Raw genomic sequence first — 17,917 nt, forward strand, 5'->3', positions numbered from 1 at the left:
CCTGCTCTCAGGATGGTTTCTCCTGACACATCATAGATGATTTAAACAGATCTTCATGTCATCACATATGTATTCAGAATGAAATGAAGGTTCTTTGTTACTACCAGAGGTCACTTAGGTTCCACAAGTACAGATGAACTTGATTAAATAATCATTCTGTTAAATCAAGTACTTGGCTGATTAGAAAATGGGTGCTTTCAATTATAGTGGCTCTCTTGCCCAGAATCTTAAAAGTTTTAAAAACACCAGAAAATTATTCATCATCTTGTGAAATTACTTTTGAATGCTATCCTGTGCATCTTGGACACTAAGACTGGAAAGCAGGGGAAAGATGTACTTTGGTATGAATCAGCCCTTCCCAGTGATATCAAGGAAGGCTGCGAAGGAAAACTGGAAAGTGACTCCTTACAAATGTGCGTCTCATCAACGGCGGTACACGCTGTCTTACCTTTGTTCTGCTTCTCTGCATTTTAAAACGGTTTTCTGCATTGAACGATGATGGTTTTATGCTGAGGAAAAATGTTATCTTAAAAATACAGAAATTTAAGGTGGCATCAAATGTATGAGTGTATTACTATTAACCAGCTGCTTGTTTGTATTATATATGATAAGCAAGAGACCACCTGCTCCATACACTTCCACCAACTAACCTGCTCGGTATGGCCATGATTGAGGTTTGCTTTCTTTACTGGACAACACAAGTTGTACAACACTGATCTTGCTTCTCGGGCAGCGATGAATAGTTCATTTGCCTGACGATCTCAGCAAAAAGTTCATCCACCATTGATTTACTTTTTGCTGATGTTTCCATGAATGGACAGCCCCATTCTTGAGCCAGCGCTCTGCCTTCTGAAGACATAACCTCTCTCTCCGGTTCCAGATCCACTTTGTTTCCTACTAGGATTAGTGGAACTTTTTCATATCTCTTCACTCTCACAATCTGATCTCGCATTGGCTTGATATCCTAGTCAAGCAAGCACAAAAGGAAAGAACAAAATTACATGTTTGCATTGACACAGCTGATGGGTTACAATATCGCAAAACCCATTTCTTGGTGAGTATATACGGCTCAACTCACTTATCAAACTAAAGACAACAATGTAATTTTTCCCCAGTGAAGGGAGAACTAGGTAGGTCCCACAGGCACTAGCTGTGGTTTTGTATGGGGAATATAAAACATAAATTGCACACTAACCTTAAAACACCTCTAACCACCCCCACCCTCAGTCTATTCCCACTAAAAAAATCACGTTCCTAAATATGATTAATCCATTTGTACATACAGATGTTTGGCCAGCTCCCTAACCCTGCCTACTTGTCATCCTTCCTTGTAACACCTGTTATCCCAGCACAGGATTGCAGCATGTCATTTGGCAATAAGGGCTTAAGAGAAAGTGTTTTAAAGAGGGACCAAAAGAGAGGGAGAGAAAAAACACCCGAAAACAAAAGCACTTTGTAATGTTTAGAAACCCAGTTTAAAAACAGATGCATACACATTAACTATTTCATTTAAAATTGGTTACTTAGTGTTTAGCCTGTGATAACAAACAACTGTGGTAACAGTGAACTCATCCCTAGAAGGACAATGCATCTGGAGTCTGGGTGAGAAGTCATTCATTTCTCCTCCCATGTTTGCTTTCCTACTGTTTTTTGTTGTTGTTGTTGTTTGTTTGTTTTTTGTTTTTTGTTTTTTTTTTTTACACATGCATTGCTTTTAAGTAACTGTAGTTAACTACCAAAGACCAGAGTATTAGCTACTTCTCAGTAACATCAATTTTTGGAGAGAATTGTATCCATAGACTCTGATAGGTTTAGGCCCAGCGCTGCTTCTTATTTAAGTTTTGTAACTTAAAAGAGTTGCCTTAAATATAAACATGTATTTGAGTAATTACAGTAAACAGAACATCCACACACAGGTCAGATGTACCAATTCAGTCTTTCCTGGATTGTCAAGCTGCTTTTATGGGTTTCTTTAGGGAAAAAGTTTAGCTAAGAATACCAACTTTTGCCTCAAAAGAAGCTGAGCCTGTGCTGAAATGATGCCACATGGTCTCATATTCCATATTGTGTCTAGAACAGAAAAGGACACAGTGGAAAGTTTATGAAACTCCCTTGAGAAGATCAGGAGGGTCTTGCTGATACAAAAACAAATCTTTCGAAGACCCCTTAGAAAGAAAATACCTGTCTAATAATATCCTTAGCACTGTCGGTGGAAAATGCTTTTATGGTACTTTTGTTTGGAAAGTGACTTCTACCTAAAATGCACTTTACATTCATTTACCCAGAATTTACACAATTTACAAAGAAGTTCTTCAAGTTATTGTATTCGTTACTGGAAAAATTCCTATATAGTACTTAACTCCAACTCCTCCTATATAGTACTTTAACTTCAGCTCTTCCTTATAGCACTTTAGCTTGAACTCCTAAAGAATGTGAAACTAGCACAGTGCTCTGGCTAAGGCACTTAAGATTTCTTAAGTAAGCAACATTAAGTGCATACCTTTAAATGCAGAAAAAAAAATATCCGTTTCCTAAATCAATGGAGGTCAATATAATGGGTCAATATAAGGTCATTTATTTTCAAGGAATAAATAGCCACAATTAGTGCATCTCTTAAAATAACATCAACTTCAGTCTGTTTCCCAGTGAAGAACTGACCGGATTTTCTGAAGCAACTGGACCAAATCCAGGTTGGCTACCCCACTGAGATAAGAAATCTGCACTCACTCCCAGCCCCTCATACTTTCTGTTAAGTATAGGCTACGAAGGCAGAAAGGATACAGATCAACAGAGAAAAGGGTCATTCTTGCTTTCTGTTGGTTAGGAGTCCCAGGTACACTTCCCTTTCGGCTGCATTCCCCCAAGTAAAACGCCAAGAACACAGGACTTGCACTCATTTTGCTGCACCGAGATTTAGGATTCCAGCTGAGGAATTTAGGAGTGAACAGAAAAAGGGAGGAAGGAAAAGCAAGCACACCGGGTTTTCTCCAGCATAAGAGATAATGGACTTCCAACAGCTTCTCCGCGAAACGGTCTGTTGAGCACCTTCGTTGATACTTGTTGAACAGAGTACGTCCTAACTTCACTTCACGTTACACCATAAGGCTATAAATACTCAGGCGGATCTATTTCGTTTTCACTTTTTCTTTTCCTTAAAAATAACTTTAAAAATATCTGTCGATGCCTGTTACTTTAGCACTCTCTACAGAAACAAGCCAGTGCTTTTTCCATGCCACGGCAAACTTTCAAAAGCTACACTCATTAACGCACGGCTCAAGCAAATCAGAAGTAGGATTACCACACCCCCTTCGAAGAAATTACCAGACTCCGTTCGATTACCTGAAACGACTGTTGATTAACCAAACTATACACCAGGATGAATCCTTGGCCGTTTTTGATGTACAGATCTCTCATGGAGGCGAACTGCTCGGTTCCTGCGGTGTCCAGAATTTCCAGTACTGAGGGGGAAGAGTCCACTTCGATCTCTTTGCGGTAGAAATCTTCAATGGTGGGGTCATATTTCTCAATGAAAGTCCCAGTGACAAACTGCACAGTGAGGGCAGATTTGCCAACCCCTCCGCTCCCTAACACCACTACCTTGTATTCCCTCATGAGTCTCACCTTCACCAACTCCTTACCCAATGGGGGGGAAAATAACACCCCGCTAGCAGCGCTGCGGCAAGGCGAGGCGGAAGGTGGGCGGAAATGTGCGAACTGGGGAGGAGAGTGCAGAGAAGCGGAGGGCCCAACCGGGGACGAGGAGGAAGTTACAGGAGGGGGAGGGGAAAGAGCCAAGTGTCGGGTGGGTGGGGATGGGATGGTAATGCCCTTCCTATAGGAACCCAAGGCCGGCCCGGGGGGCGTGGGGAGGAGGAAGCTCCAGCCCGCGGCCGAGCGAGGGTGGGGAGCGGCCGCGCTCCCCCACGCGGGAAGGGGCGGGGGCCTCGCGGCCGGGGACTGCCGGCCACCCCTCCCCCGCCCTGCACACAAAGGGGCCCGGGGACCCCGCTTCCTGCTGGCGCCGCTGCCGGCCCGGCCCAAGGCCTCAGGGCCCCGCCGCGCTCACTGCCGCCGGGGCGGGGTCTCTGGGCCCCGGGTCCCCGTAGGGGTCGTCTGGCCTGTAACGAGGGGGAAGGACAGGGAGCACACGTTAGGAGCCGCCTGACCTCCACGCTGGCGCCCAATGCCGCGACCTCTGCAGCCTCCTTCCCTCGGGCTGCTGCTGTCGCCGCTGCCGCTTACCCTGCAGTCCACACTCGCCCAACCGCCCCGGAGGCTCTGTTAAGCCAAGGCCATGGCCACCGGGCCGCCGCGGCTTTGCTGCTTAGCGGACGGGAAAGGGGCGGGGACCGTCCGTCCTGCAGCGGCGGCGGCGGCCGCAGGGACTCCAATGGAAACCCACCTCTTTTTTTTTTTCCTCACCCCCCCCCCCCCCCCCCCCCCCCCAGCATAAACCCGGAAGGGTTTCCCTGACACACTGGCTGAGGTGCCCCAATTCCCTGAGACTGGACGCGTTCACTTCCGGTGGGGAAAGTCCCACCTCTTCTTCGGGGCGAGCCGGGTAGCGCTTGGGCCGCGCCCTGCTGAGCGAGCCAAGCGGCTAGGCAAGGTTACAGGTCGGGGCAATGGCCTTAAGAAAGGGCGCTTCGGGGAACAGGCTGGTTCCCGTGCTTTCACACTAGTAGTGGTTGGCCGATTTCCTCCACTCCTGGCCGGCCGAGGCCGAAGCCCCTCTAAGCTTCTAGGTGTCCACCAGCTGTGTCTGAGGACTTGCTTCTCTCCTTGGCCCTTGCGAGACCTCCAGCCAATAATCTAGCAACTGAGAGAACACCAAACATCCCTGGGCTGCAAGTTGCTAGGAAAATGAAACAGTTTAGGAAGTTGATTCTCTTTGCTGCTATTTCTTTCCTGAGCAAGATATGCAAATAACCCTTCTTAGAGTTAGTCTGGGCTCTCATTTTTAAGATAGTGTTTTAGTCGTATATGACACTCTGTATTTTATCAATCGACACATCTGCCTCACCTCCCTCAGCAAATAGGAACTCTTAAAAAAAAAAAAAGCACAAGGCTCAAAGGGATCAGCATTACTAATAAACTTTATAGAGGGCTATTCCGTTTTCTTCCAACTACTCCAACCACTCCACAGCAGAAATGGTAACCAATATTCAAGGAAGTTGATTGCAAATGGTTAGGTTTGTGGAATAATTTCATTTAATCTTTTTATCATCTGCATGTGTAATGAGTTGCCCGGCTGGCTGTTCCACAGCGCAGCTTTGTTTTCAAGGCTATCTTTCATAGCCTTGAAATGCAAAAGCAAATAATAACTCTAGTGTTAAACTAAGATCTATTTTTAGAGAAAATTGTTACTGCTAACTTTCTATTTGTAAACTTTGTGTCAGATCCATGGGGCCACAAGGCTGGGCAGTAGTTTGGGCTTTTCTCCTTCTTTACATGAGCACACTCAGAAACCTGGCCAGCCTAGTTAAAGTGCCTCCACATTTCCTGATTTGCAATCTCTAATGACCAAGCTGCATAAAGAGATGTATTGCCCAATCCAAGGTGTTAGGCATTAGAAAATAGGTGAATCGTAGAAGTGTGAATTCCCACTGTCCCTGGTCAGCATTCCCCAATGTCACTTACAGAAGTCAAGAGATAGTTTAGTTCAATTGTCTCTGTCTCAAGCTGGTGCAGAGTCTGCAGCAAAGTGTCCAGTACTGTCTCCAGCTAACCTGGGTCCTGCCAGATAGCCAAAGCACTGCCCTCTGCTGGAAGAAGTCTGGCCTGTGAGGTCTGGGTCTCCTCATAGGTCACTGTTCCTTCCACACGTGTTGTTGCCAGATTCGGAGCTCTGCTGCTCATCTCCCGGGCTGGCTGTCTCCAGACTGTCTGGTGGAATCCACAGCCCACCACCAGCCATGTTTATAAACAAATGTGGACATTCCTCTTCTGATCCAGCCAGTCGGGAGCAATCCAAGCAAGGCTCTTTCACTCTACTGTCAAAACTGTTCTTTTTGAGGCTGAAGTCTCACCTGTTGGCAACTTTAATATCTCTGTTTGGTCTCATTGAGGAGAAAGTTCTTCACTTTTACACATAATGAAACACACTCTTCCATGCAGTAGAGTGCTACGGAGTCACTCTCATCTACAGAACAGATGGCTGTTACACCCAGTCTGAAGACACTTTAGAATCTTGTCAAGAAGGGTGTTTGTTCGTTAGTGGCACTACACATGAGGAAGTTAAACTTAAAAGGAACTTCAATTCCAATTTATTTTAGACAATTCTTAACAACTGCATATGCTTGAAAAATGGAATACCATGTAGTTTATAGACACAAGAGAACATTTTTAAATGCTGGCTTGAAAGGATGGCCTATAGAGGAGTGAAAGAGAGCAGTAGTGAGCAAATACGTAGTGCTCTCATTTTGTAAAGTAAATGAGTGTGATACAGCCTTTGACTTGGAAACAAAGCCATTAATGATGGGTTCAGAGTATTTCGAGTGGACTTTCATTTTCCAAATAATTTTATTTTTTAAAATAATCTGAAATTATTGTAGAAAAGGGAATAATTATAATCTTTTCATACATATAGATTTTATTGTACGTGTGCATGTATGGTGTGTGTGTGTGTGTGTGTGTGTGTGTGTGTGTGTGTGTAGATTAGAGAACAACTCTTAGGACAATTGGTTCTCTTCTTCCATCTTGCATTCTTGAGAGCAAACTCAGGTTGCCAGGCTTGTCAGCATATGTACTTATGCACCGAGCCATCTTGGTGACCGTAATGTTTATATTTTGAAAGGAGAACTAAATAAGACTGTTAATCACCACTTCATCAAAAGACAATCTCCCAACCATTTAGGGATGTGTTTGTCTGACTTAAACAAACTCCAGTTTTTCACTATCGTACTCTCCATAGGCAGTGAGAGTATAAAGACAATTTTAAAAAGGTTTGGCCTGGCAGTTGAGAATCGGTGCTCTCAATGGTGCATTCAAACTGTACCTGTGCAGCCACCTAGCTGTAGGACCTTAAGACATTCTCCACAGTTGAGTGGAGAGTGGGATATGACTTTCCCACGTACTCTGGTGCCTCACATTTGACCACGTCCCCTGGATGGGGAGACCTGGTGGCACTCAGAGGAAGAATAGCAGGCTACCGAGAAGAGACTTGATACCCTATGAGAATATATAGGGGGAGGTAATCCCCCTCAGGAACAGTCATAGGGGAGGGGAGTAAGGGGAAAAGGGGAGGGAGGGAGGGATGGGAGGATATAAGGGATGGGATAACCATTGAGATGTAATATGAATAAATTAATAAAATAAAATTTAAAAAAAAAAAAGAGATTTTGCAGCTCTGAGCCTGGAGCTCCCTGAAAAAAGGGGGGAGATAAGAGTTTGACCTGGGGATGAAGGGAAGTAAGGTAAGGAACAGTGCGCAATCCTCTTGAACATTATGAAGCTCCAATGCATACATCTTATGTTTGTATAAAAATGTAGTGGTGCCGTGAGTGTAGCTCAGGTGGTAAAGTAATTAACTAGTACTCATAAAGCCCTGAACTTGATCGCCAGAGCCTCCTACAAGCAGGCACAGCGGGCCACACCTGAAACACCAACACTTGGGAAGTGGAAGCAGGAGGCCATCTTGAGCTACGCAGTGAATTTTGAAGCTAGCTTTGAACACATAAGACCTCATTTTAAAAAAAAGCTAATAAAAGAAAAAGTTGAAAAAAAGAAATGGTAGGAAAGAAAGCAAAACTTTAAAAGGCCTAACATGTCCAAATGATGAACTACACACATTTCTCTGGTCTCACCCAGCATTCACAGGCTTGTGGGACACACACACACAAATTCTCTGGCATATACTGTTTTGTTTCAGGTTAAAGCATTATTTACATGCCAGTGTGTCTGTCAATCCACTTCTTATGCACATATTTTTAATTACGTTACTATTTACACTATTTTGCACCTGACTTTTTTGCACTTAATATTTCTTGATACGTTTTTGCTTTCCTTCTCAGAGCACGTGCTTCCTTTTCCCTGTAAGTTTCCTCTTTCCTTCCCATTGAAGGACAGGCTTTGCTTCCAGTTCCTTGTACTGAATGGCTCACATCTATGTCTTTGCTTGCTAATCTTTGGAGTCAATTTCTAGTAATTCAATAATGGAAACAAAGGATATTTGCACATACGATTCTTCGGGAAAATATTACCAAGTTGTTCTCCCGAAAGGTCACCCGATTTGTGTTCTCACCACTGAAGTATGGCCCTGTTATATTCTTTGTAATCTTTTTTTCTTTCTTTCTTTTCTTTTTCTTTTTTTCTTTGTAATCTTATCCCAGGCAGGACTAACTGCATCGTTTTGTGGCTCCTGTAACTTGCTTCAGGGTATCTATAGGATTGAAGCAGGCAGGGTAGTATTCTAGCAGGAACTTGAGCTTCACAATCAGAAAGCCAGGTACACTGCCTTTGTTTTTAAAGGTGATCATAGTAATCTAATTCATAGACCGAGCAAGCGACCTACTCAAAGCACTTGGACTTCCAGACAGTAACTGTTCAAAGAAGGAAAACTGCTTTAATAATACACTTCATCCCATCGGAGGATATCACAACCCACGCCCCCGACAGTTAGAATTTTGTTTTAATTCTATATACATCTCTTCTCCAATGTGACAATGTGACTACAGCACAGGTCTCATTGTTTGCACATGCATTTCTTTTTCACCATGGTATGAAGAAAGCATATAAATTGTACATCGAATATGTAAATAGCAGGTAAATATTTTCAGGTTTTTTTTTAAGTCACCCTGGTCGATGTTTCAAGTCCTTGACAGTCTGTTTAAGGCATTAACAGCTCACTTCTTTTAATTCTCTTGTCCTCCTTTGAAGTCCATGCCTGTTAGTTGAAGTGCTTAGAGACTTTAACTATGATAAATAACTTATTTCAAGGTCCAGAGGAAAAGCCATGTCTGAGGGCCTACCTTCTTTTTGACATCAATTTGCTGAGTTACTAGGATCTGTAGGCTAGAGGCTCCACCCAGCAGGGGTTTGGGACAGATCCTGGGACTCACTGGGTATGGAAGAATGGGGGTGGGGATAGAAGGACCCAAAGGGTTTAGGAGCCCCACAAGGAGACCATCAAAGCTGGCAGATCTGGACCCAGGGTGCCCTGCACAAACTGATGCACCAACCAAGGACAATGTGTGTAATAAACCTAGACCCCCTGTTCAGATGTAGCCAATGGACAGCTCATTCTCCACAGTTGTTTGGAGAGTGGAAACTGACTCTGATATGAACTCTGGTGCCCCCTATTTGACCACTTCCCCTTGGTGGGGAGGCCTAGTGGCACTCAAGAGGAAGGGGAAGCAGGCTACCAGGATGAGACCTGAAAGGCTGTGATCATATGGTGGGCAAGGAGGTCCCCTTCTGTCAGAGGTCTAGGGGAGGGGAATAGGGTGAAAGAGGGAGGAAAGGTGGGAACAGGAAGATACAAGCGAGGGGATAACATTTGGGATGTAATCTGAAAAAATTATAATAAAGTTTAAAGAGCTAAAAAAAACCAGTGTTCTCTGTGTTCACCTACAGCCACATTTTAAAGGGTGTTTCTTGCCGTCTCATGGCTTCAGGAACTCCACGTCATTTAGATTGTCCAGGGGTCTTTACGACTCCTAATGACCTCTCAAATCTCCAAACTCTGCTTTGAACTCTGCTTCCTGGTTTTACCCATTGGTTTTCTCAGGTATGTAGAACAAATTTTTATATTTTCTTATCTTTTTTCTCATTATAAATATTAATAGTCTTTGCAATAGATAAGATAAATGTATAGTGCCATTATTAACAGAAAATCACCATAAAATTTTACTATCAGTTCACAAAATAATTTTAATGGTTACACACATACACGCGTGTGCGCGTGCGCGCGCACACACACACACACACACACACACACACACACACACACACAAAATTGGAAAATTAATTCATCAGAACTCACAGTACTCTTAAACATGGATGTACCTAATTAAATCTGAAGTATTTGTGTAGGACATGGTGGAACTTTTTACCTGAACCTTTTCTAGTCAACATTCATTAATTTGTTAATTCATCATATATGTACTCACTGAACCCCTATTCTGTGCTGAGCATTTCCCTAGCCTTGTTAATTGGAACTAGAGACAGACCAAAAGTAAAAAAAAAAAAAAAAAAAAAAAAAAACCTTGTATAATAAGGTTTTGACCTTTCTCCTGGATACTATAGGAATTCATGAAAGGCATCTTTTCAAAGGTCAGAGAATACATTACATTAAGTAATAGGTCGGTGGGCTATGGCGCTGGCTCGAGATCAACATTTGGTGGTTTTGCAGAAGACATTACTTACCTTCTCTGAGCTTCCACTTCTACAAGTGTAAAGGTCAAATCCACTCCCCAAAATATCTGGCATTTGGTAAGTGTTCTTAACACGTGGTGATAATGGGTGGGTTTGAGCATTATAAAACTAAAGACATCCAAGACATACTTCCCAGACTTTTATAAATCAGGGCGTGAGGAAATGACTGCACAAGCAAGCGAATCCGAATTCAACCCCCTAGCCCATGTGACAGGCCGGGTGCAGCGTTGTGGGCATCTGTATGTGTACACCAGAACTGGTTGGGGTAGAAACAGAAAGATACTTGCTGGCCATTGGGCTGTTCCATGTTCACTGAGAGAGCCTGAATCTGGGCGATAAGGCAAAAGGCAATAGAGCAGGATACCTAGTGTCTTCCTGTAGCCTTCTCTCTCTCTCTCTCTCTCTCTCTCTCTCTCTCCACTCTCTCTCTCTCTCTCTCTCTCTCTCTCTCTATATATATATATATATATATATATATATATATATATATCCTCTCTCCTCTCTCTTCCCTCTCTTCTCTCTCTCTTATCTCTCTCTCTGTGTCTCTGTCTCTCTCTGTCTCTCTCCAGTCTCTCTCTCCCAGTCTCTCTCTCCAAGTCTCTCTCTCTTCTCTCTCTCTTTTCTCTCTCTCTCTTCTCTCTCTTCCCTCTCTCTTCTCTCTCTCTCTCTGTGTCTCTGTCTCTGTCTCTCTCTCTCCAAGTCTCTCTCTCTTCTCTCTCTTCCCTCTCTTCTCTCTCTTCTCTCTCTTCCCTCTCTCTCTCTCTCTCTCTTTCTCTCTCTCTTCTCTCTCTGTCTCTATGTCTCTCTCTGTGTCTCTGTCTCTCTCTCACACAAAAAAACACATGGGTGTATGAAACACACACACACACACACACACACACACTCAAAAAATGATTACTACAATTCATCTGACACTGCAGGATACTTCAAATATACAGGCCGGATCGGATGTGGCAGCAAGTCATATGATTCAATGATATAATGAATGTCATGTATTGATCACAGATTAGATACTAGGCATTTGACAAAGTGACTTACACACATTTTATTCTTGTAATCTCCTCAAGAGTTATATACCCCAAGTCCTCCCAATTTTATGAACCAAGGAATGAATACTCAGAGCAGTTTACTAGAATAAAGTCCTGGGTAAAGCTTGCATTGCAACTCAGTTCAATGTGACTATATTCAGTCATCACCTCATTCCACAGCAGCCAGTTCAGCTTCAATGGAGAACAGGCTCTAGGTCCTAGTGAAACAATGTAAAATAATTTGTGTTTTATTATTTTATTCTTCTGACCTTGAACAAAGTTAGTTATGATTTCATAGCCCCTCTGGGAACATGCTACCATGACTTGCCATAGGACCCTTGACCTTGTTTCTGTGATACTTTGTGCTGAGATGCTGAGAGTGGTCACAATTACCATCCAATATTCTCTGGAGCCTTTCTAGCAAGGAATCTATCTCCTCCTCTAGCTACTGAGGCAGCAGTGGACTAAGTGGGTAGGTAGAGGCAGGAACAGTCATTATTTTCAATACTATTTTTTAAGATTTACTTATTTATTGTGTATACAGTGCTCTGGTTGCATGAACACCTGCAGGCCAGAAGAGGGCATTAGAACCCATTATAGATGGTTGTGAGCCATCATGTAGTTGCTGAAAATTGAACTCAGGACCTTTAGAAAAACATCCAGTGCTCTTAACTTCTGAGCCATGTCTCTAGCCCCTTTTAATACTATTACTACAAATGGCAGTTAGGCTTATTCGGTACTAGGCATGTTTTGTGGAACAGTCATTCTTTCCAACATCAGAGGGCAATTAGTATTACCATTACCTTGAGTTTAGAGATGAGAAAACCAGTTTAAAGTTGAGCAGCAAACTGGTACACTCATCTGGAAACCTTAGAGCAGTGGTTCTCAACCTGTGGAATATGTCTCCATTAGCAAACCTCTATGTCCAAAACTATTTACATTACGATCCATAACAGTAGCAAAATTACAGGTATGAAGTAGCAATTAAAATAATGTTATGGTTGGGGTCACAACATGAGGAACTGTATTAAATGGTCACAGCATTAGGAAGGGTGAGAACCACTGTCTTAGAGTATTCATTTCTCTCTTTGCCTCTATGACTACGACATCATCAAAGACAAATATAATCATCTTGAATGGTTCTACTGACTACATGATTTAATTGCTACAAGTCCTTCAAAGCCTATCTCAGTCATGTGTACACAGATCAAGCCTCATTCTTCAGAAGCTGTCCTGCCCCTCTCCCATCTACACATCTATTCTTCCTTGTAAGTCTAGATTTATAATAATCACATGGAAAGCTAAATTTTGTTGTTTAGTATGAACTCTTTTTTTGTTTGTTTGTTTCTGGTTTTCGAGGCAGGGTTTCTCTGTGTAGCCTTGGCTGTCCTAGACTCATCCTTGGTTTAAAACCCCAGAAGTCTGGGGTGGGGGCTCGCACTCCCTGTTTCTCCCTCTGTAGCTCCCTGTCTTTGTCTTTCTTTTATCATTAAGCTTAGTGAATTAAAATCTAGGGAGAGATGGCTCAGAGGTTAAGAGCACTGCCTGCTCTTCCAAAGGTCCTGAATTCAATTCCCAGCAACCACATAGTGGCTCACAACCATCTGTAATGAGATCTGGCACCCTCTTCTGGCATGAGGCATATATGAAGGTGAAGCACTGTATACTTAAATAAGTATTAAAATCTAGCTCTCGGACTCTTGACTGTCTTTATTTTAACCAAGTGAAGTCAATTACCTGGCCTTTTACAAGTCTGAGGCTCCCTTCCCCCTCTGGAAGGGACAGAGACTCTCACGGTCTCACCCCCAGCTAAGCACACTGCACTCCCTCAAACTGGGGGATCCAGCCAGAAAGCTTCCTCCCTGCCCAGGAAGCCTTCCTTGTGACTGGTTCTCAGGACAAAGCCTTCCTCAGCTAGTCTCCAAAATGCTGAAAAAACTCTGTGACAGAATTCTCAGCTCAGCCACCTGGAGAAAGGAAAGCACAATTTTGTAGACCAGGCTGGCCTGGAACTCACAGAGATCCACCTGCCTCTGCCTCCTGACTGCTTGGAATAAAAGCATGAGCCACCATGCCCAGCTCTTAGTAAGAACTTTTCCTATATAAATAGTAAGTGTTGTGGACTCTGGTCCGAGCCAACATAACTTCCAAGGAGATTTTAACCTTTAGCTTCCTCAAAACTTTCAGGATATAATTGTAATTTAGGACCTCATGGACTCTGAGGAATGTCTACAGCAGGTTATCAAACTAATTACAAGTCGGATGTGGTGGCACACACCTGTAATCCCAGTACTCAGCACTCAGGGAGGTAGAGGCAGGCGGATCTCTGTGACTTTGACGCCAGCTGGGTTTACAAAGAGAGTCTAGGACAGCTAAGGCTAACAGAGAAAAACCATGTCTAGGAAAGAAAAAAAAATTACCTGAAGCTTGAATTCTTGGACATTGAAGAAAATGCATATCTAATTGATTTTATTGCCTGATATTTATTTTTTTTCCTTTTTTTATTAATTTATTCTTGTTACATCTCAATGTTTATCCCATCCCTTGTATCCTCCCATTCCTCCCCCCCCATTTTCCCATTATTCCCCTCCCCTATGACTGTTCCTGAGGGGGATTATGTCCCCCTATATATTCTCATAGGGTATCAAGTCTATTGCCTGATATTTAATGTGAAGAATGATGCTAGAAACTTGATGTAAGGTTCGGTAGTATAACAGTAGGATTGTTGTTTGAAAATGCTGTGTGCCTGTGAGTGCGTTATATGAGTTGTGAGTGTGGGTACATGCCTACCACAGATAACACAAGTGTGCAGGCTCATAACCAGGACTTGGACCTCCCTACATCTTGGTTTTGACAGAAGGCCTCTTTTGCTGTCAGTGCTGTGCTGTGAACTCCAGGCTAGCCGGCTAATGAGCTTTTGACTGATTCTCCTGTCTGTACCTCCCACCGTGCTTTAAGAATTCTGGGAGTACAGATGTTCACCACCACATCAGGGTTTATATGGGGGTCGTGGACTTCATGTCATTAGGCTTGCAAGGCAAGTGTCTTTATTCCTTCAGCCACCTAGCCAGCCTTAGATAGGAGTGGAAAATATAGAAAATTAGAATTCTGGCACTAGGTGTCAGCATACGATTAAATTAAAAGTATCTAGGGGTTTTCCCCCTAATTTTCGATATTCTTCAAAATTCTTAGAAGAATAAAAATATAATGCCTTTCCTGGATTTTTAAACAAAGGCACCGCATACTTGCTTGTGGCTGTAGCAATATCAATGTGAATAAGATTGGACTGCAGTGCTGGCGAGGATGTGGAGAGAGAGGAACACTCCTTCATTGCTGGTGGGAATGCAAACTAGTACACCCACTTTGGAAATCTATCTGATTTGGAAATATATTAGAAAATTGGGAATAGGGCTTCCTCAAGACCCAGCTATTCCGCTCCTTGGAATATACCCAGAAGATGCTCCACCACACAACAAGGACATTTGCTCAACCATGTTCATAGCAGCCTTATTCATAATAGCCAGAACCTGAAAACAGCCTAAGTGTCCCTCAGTAGAAGAATGGATAAAGAAATTGTAGTACATTTACACTATGGAATACTACTCAGCTATTAAAAACAAGGAGTTCCCGAAATTTGTGGACAAATGGATTGAACTAGAAATGATCGTAATGAGTAAGTTAACCCAGAAGCAGGAAGAGTCAAATGGTATATACTCGTTTATATCTGGACACTAGCCCAAGGGGCATGTCCCATGAACGTCTTCACTTACCAGGAAAGTGGGACAGAGGGGAGGATATCCTATTGGGACTCTAGGTGAGAGATGCATGGGAGAATGGGGAAATAGAAGGATCCAGAGGGTCCTAGAAACCTACAAGAAGAACATTATGATGGGCGGATCTGGGCCCAGGGGTCCCGCTCAAACTATGGTACCAGCCAAGGACAATACATGCAATAAACTTCGAACTCCTACCCAGATCTACCCAATGGACAGGACATTCTTCACAGTTGAGTGGAGAGTGGGGTCTGACTTTCACAGGAACTCTGGTGCCCCATATTTGACCACGTCCCCTGGATGGGGAGACCTGGTGGCACTCAGAGGAAGGATAGCAGGCTACCAAGAAGAGACTTGATACCCTATGAGCATATAAAGGGGGAGGAGGTCCCCCTCAGTCACAGTCATAGGGGAGAGGAGTAAGGGGAGAATGGGAGGGAGGGAGGAATGGGAAGATACAAGGGATGGAATAACAAATGAGATGTAATATGAATAAATTAATAAAATATATTTTAAAAAAGATTGGACTGCAGCTGTTCACAGTAGGTTTCATAGGTAAATCCCCGTGGCTTAAGGAGTTTTAGACTACCTTTGACCTCAGCTATGAAGAGTCGGGAACCAAACCCTTTAATTATCTGATGCACTGTAATGTGGTGTAATGTTCACACCAATCACAGTGCCTGTGTGGATGAACTACTGAGGTTTCTTCCCATGATGATGACACAAACCAAATGAAGAGGACTGCTCTGAGAAGCACTTGTGTTCACTGATCCCACATACACCTAAACTGCGCTCCTTGTTAACATTTTGAAAATCTGAAATGGTCACAAACCAAAAAGTTTTCAGTGCCAACATACCACAAATGGCATATTCCATACCTGGCCCCATGCTAGAGCTGTGGTCAAAATGCTAAATTCCCCTTCAGGCTCTGGGAAGAAGGTGTATATGAAACAAATTAATTTCCCATCTGGAATAGAGTTGTGCCTCCCAGGTGTCTCATTATGCCTGGATAAATATCCCAAAGTCCAAAAATAGCCAGAAGTCTGAAATACTCCTGTTCAGAGTATTTCACATAAGGGATACTCAATCTCTACATTCATATATTTAGCTTTTTCTTTTACTGTCAAGTCTCCATGCCTCTGTTTTTATATTCCCTCCCATATCCTGAAAGTAGAACTTAGAGCATCACCTTCAATGCTGCCTTCATTCTCAGTTCCCATAACCAAAAATGATTAAGTCTTGCAAATCTTCTTACTGTTTCTCAATTCTGTCTCATTGTATGTGACCATAATATATATATATATATATATATATATATATATATATACATATATATACATATATATATAATGTTCAGAAACACTTCTGTGACATCATTCTTAAACTTGGTAATAGCCCCCTAAAGAGTTTGAATGTCTCCAATCTTTCCTTTATGCTTTCATGAAGAAAGCCTATTCTGTTAATAACCTACGTCTTTCTGTTCGCTTCAACCATGCTCTAAGAGAATGAAATGTATTCATGTATGTGAGGCCAGAGGCCAATGCTTCATGTGTTTCTCAGTCAGTCTCCATCTTATATTTCGAGGCAAGCTCTTTCACCAAATCTAGTTCGCCAGTTGGGTTAGACTGCATAGTCACTGAACTCTAGGTGTCCATGTGTTTCACCCCCACCCGCATGCTGGGATTGCAAATGTCTGCTACTCTGGCCAGCTATGTGTGGGAGCTGTGGATCTGAACTCAAGTTCCCAAACTTGTGTGCCAAGCATCTTAAATACCCATTACCCCATTCCCTCAGGCCCATAAGGTCTGTTTACTAAAATTTTGATCCTGTCTACCTTCCAAACAAATGTCCTGCTTCCACAGGATTCTCCTGTAATATGACTAAATTCACTAAGATTTCAGTAATTCTGCCCTTAGCCTCGTGACCTTCCAAACTATTACGTGCATTATACTCTTCTAAATTGACGTCTGTAATGGCACTGCTGCCCTCAACTCTACACTCCAGTTTCCTTGTGTGTGTTCAAGCATCTGAGATTTATTTAGCATGTCCAGTGCTGAGCATTGCTATAACCTACAAAGCCTCAAAATAAACCCCAGTCAATGGCAACTGGAATTTCAGTTGCTTAGTCCAAACCCTTACAGGCGGATGTGAGTCTTCTATTTAACATGTGTCATTACAATCCAATCTACCTTGAAATGTTCAAAGTCTTACATTTATAATATATGTTTATAGCCCAAAGACCCCTTCATACCATCTCCCCTGCTGTATGTGATCTTTCTCCATCTTCAAGCCCTAGTGAGTTCAGTGGTTATTTATTGTGAGCAGTTTTTTTCTTTTCGAGACAGGGTTTCTCTGTGTATCCTTGGCTGTCCTAGACTCATTTCGTAGACCAGGCTGGCCTCGAACTCACAGAGATCACCTGGCTCTGCCTCTCGAGTGCTGGGATTAAAGGCATGCGCCACCACGCCCAGCTATTGTGAGTAGCTTTATATTTTGAGTTTGTTTGTTTGTTTGTTCATTTATTACATTAATGTTTTGCCTGAATGTGTGTCTGTGTGAGTGTGCCAGATCTTGGAGTTACAGAGCATTGTGAGCTGCCATGTAGGTGCTGGGAAGTGGACCCAGGTCTTCAGGAAGAGCAATCAGTTCTCCTAACCACTAAGCCATCTCTCCAGCCCTATTTTTTTGATTTTAAGTAAGTCAAATTCTTTTCTTCGTTATGTCAGTTCAGGTTACCGATTT

At 42.9% G+C, this 17,917-nt stretch overlaps 1 protein-coding gene across 1 annotated transcript; it reads right to left on the reverse strand.

The window, feature by feature from the left end:
• Positions 1-650: 650 nt before the first annotated feature.
• Rap2c (RAP2C, member of RAS oncogene family) lies at positions 651-3,995 on the reverse strand. Its single transcript, XM_051140906.1, has 2 exons — positions 3,340-3,995; positions 651-964 (listed from the first exon to the last, which is right to left on the reverse strand). The coding sequence occupies exons 1-2, from the start codon at positions 3,610-3,612 to the stop codon at positions 686-688; spliced, it is 552 nt and encodes a 183-aa protein (XP_050996863.1). The 5' UTR covers positions 3,613-3,995; the 3' UTR covers positions 651-685.
• Between the last annotated feature and the right edge of the window lie 13,922 nt (positions 3,996-17,917).

This window comes from Acomys russatus, chromosome X (assembly GCF_903995435.1).
Source record: "Acomys russatus chromosome X, mAcoRus1.1, whole genome shotgun sequence".
Lineage (NCBI taxonomy): Eukaryota > Metazoa > Chordata > Mammalia > Rodentia > Muridae > Acomys > Acomys russatus.

What these genes read in the sequence shown, in the direction of transcription:
- Rap2c (XM_051140906.1), bottom strand. Translation starts at nt 3,612, where the DNA reads ATGAGGGAATACAAGGTAGTGGTGTTAGGGAGCGGAGGGGTTGGCAAA. An exon ending in TTAATCAACAGTCGTTTCAG is followed by an intron (nt 965 to 3,339) that starts GTAATCGAACGG and finishes TTGCTTGACTAG; the next exon opens with GATATCAAGCCAATGCGAGA.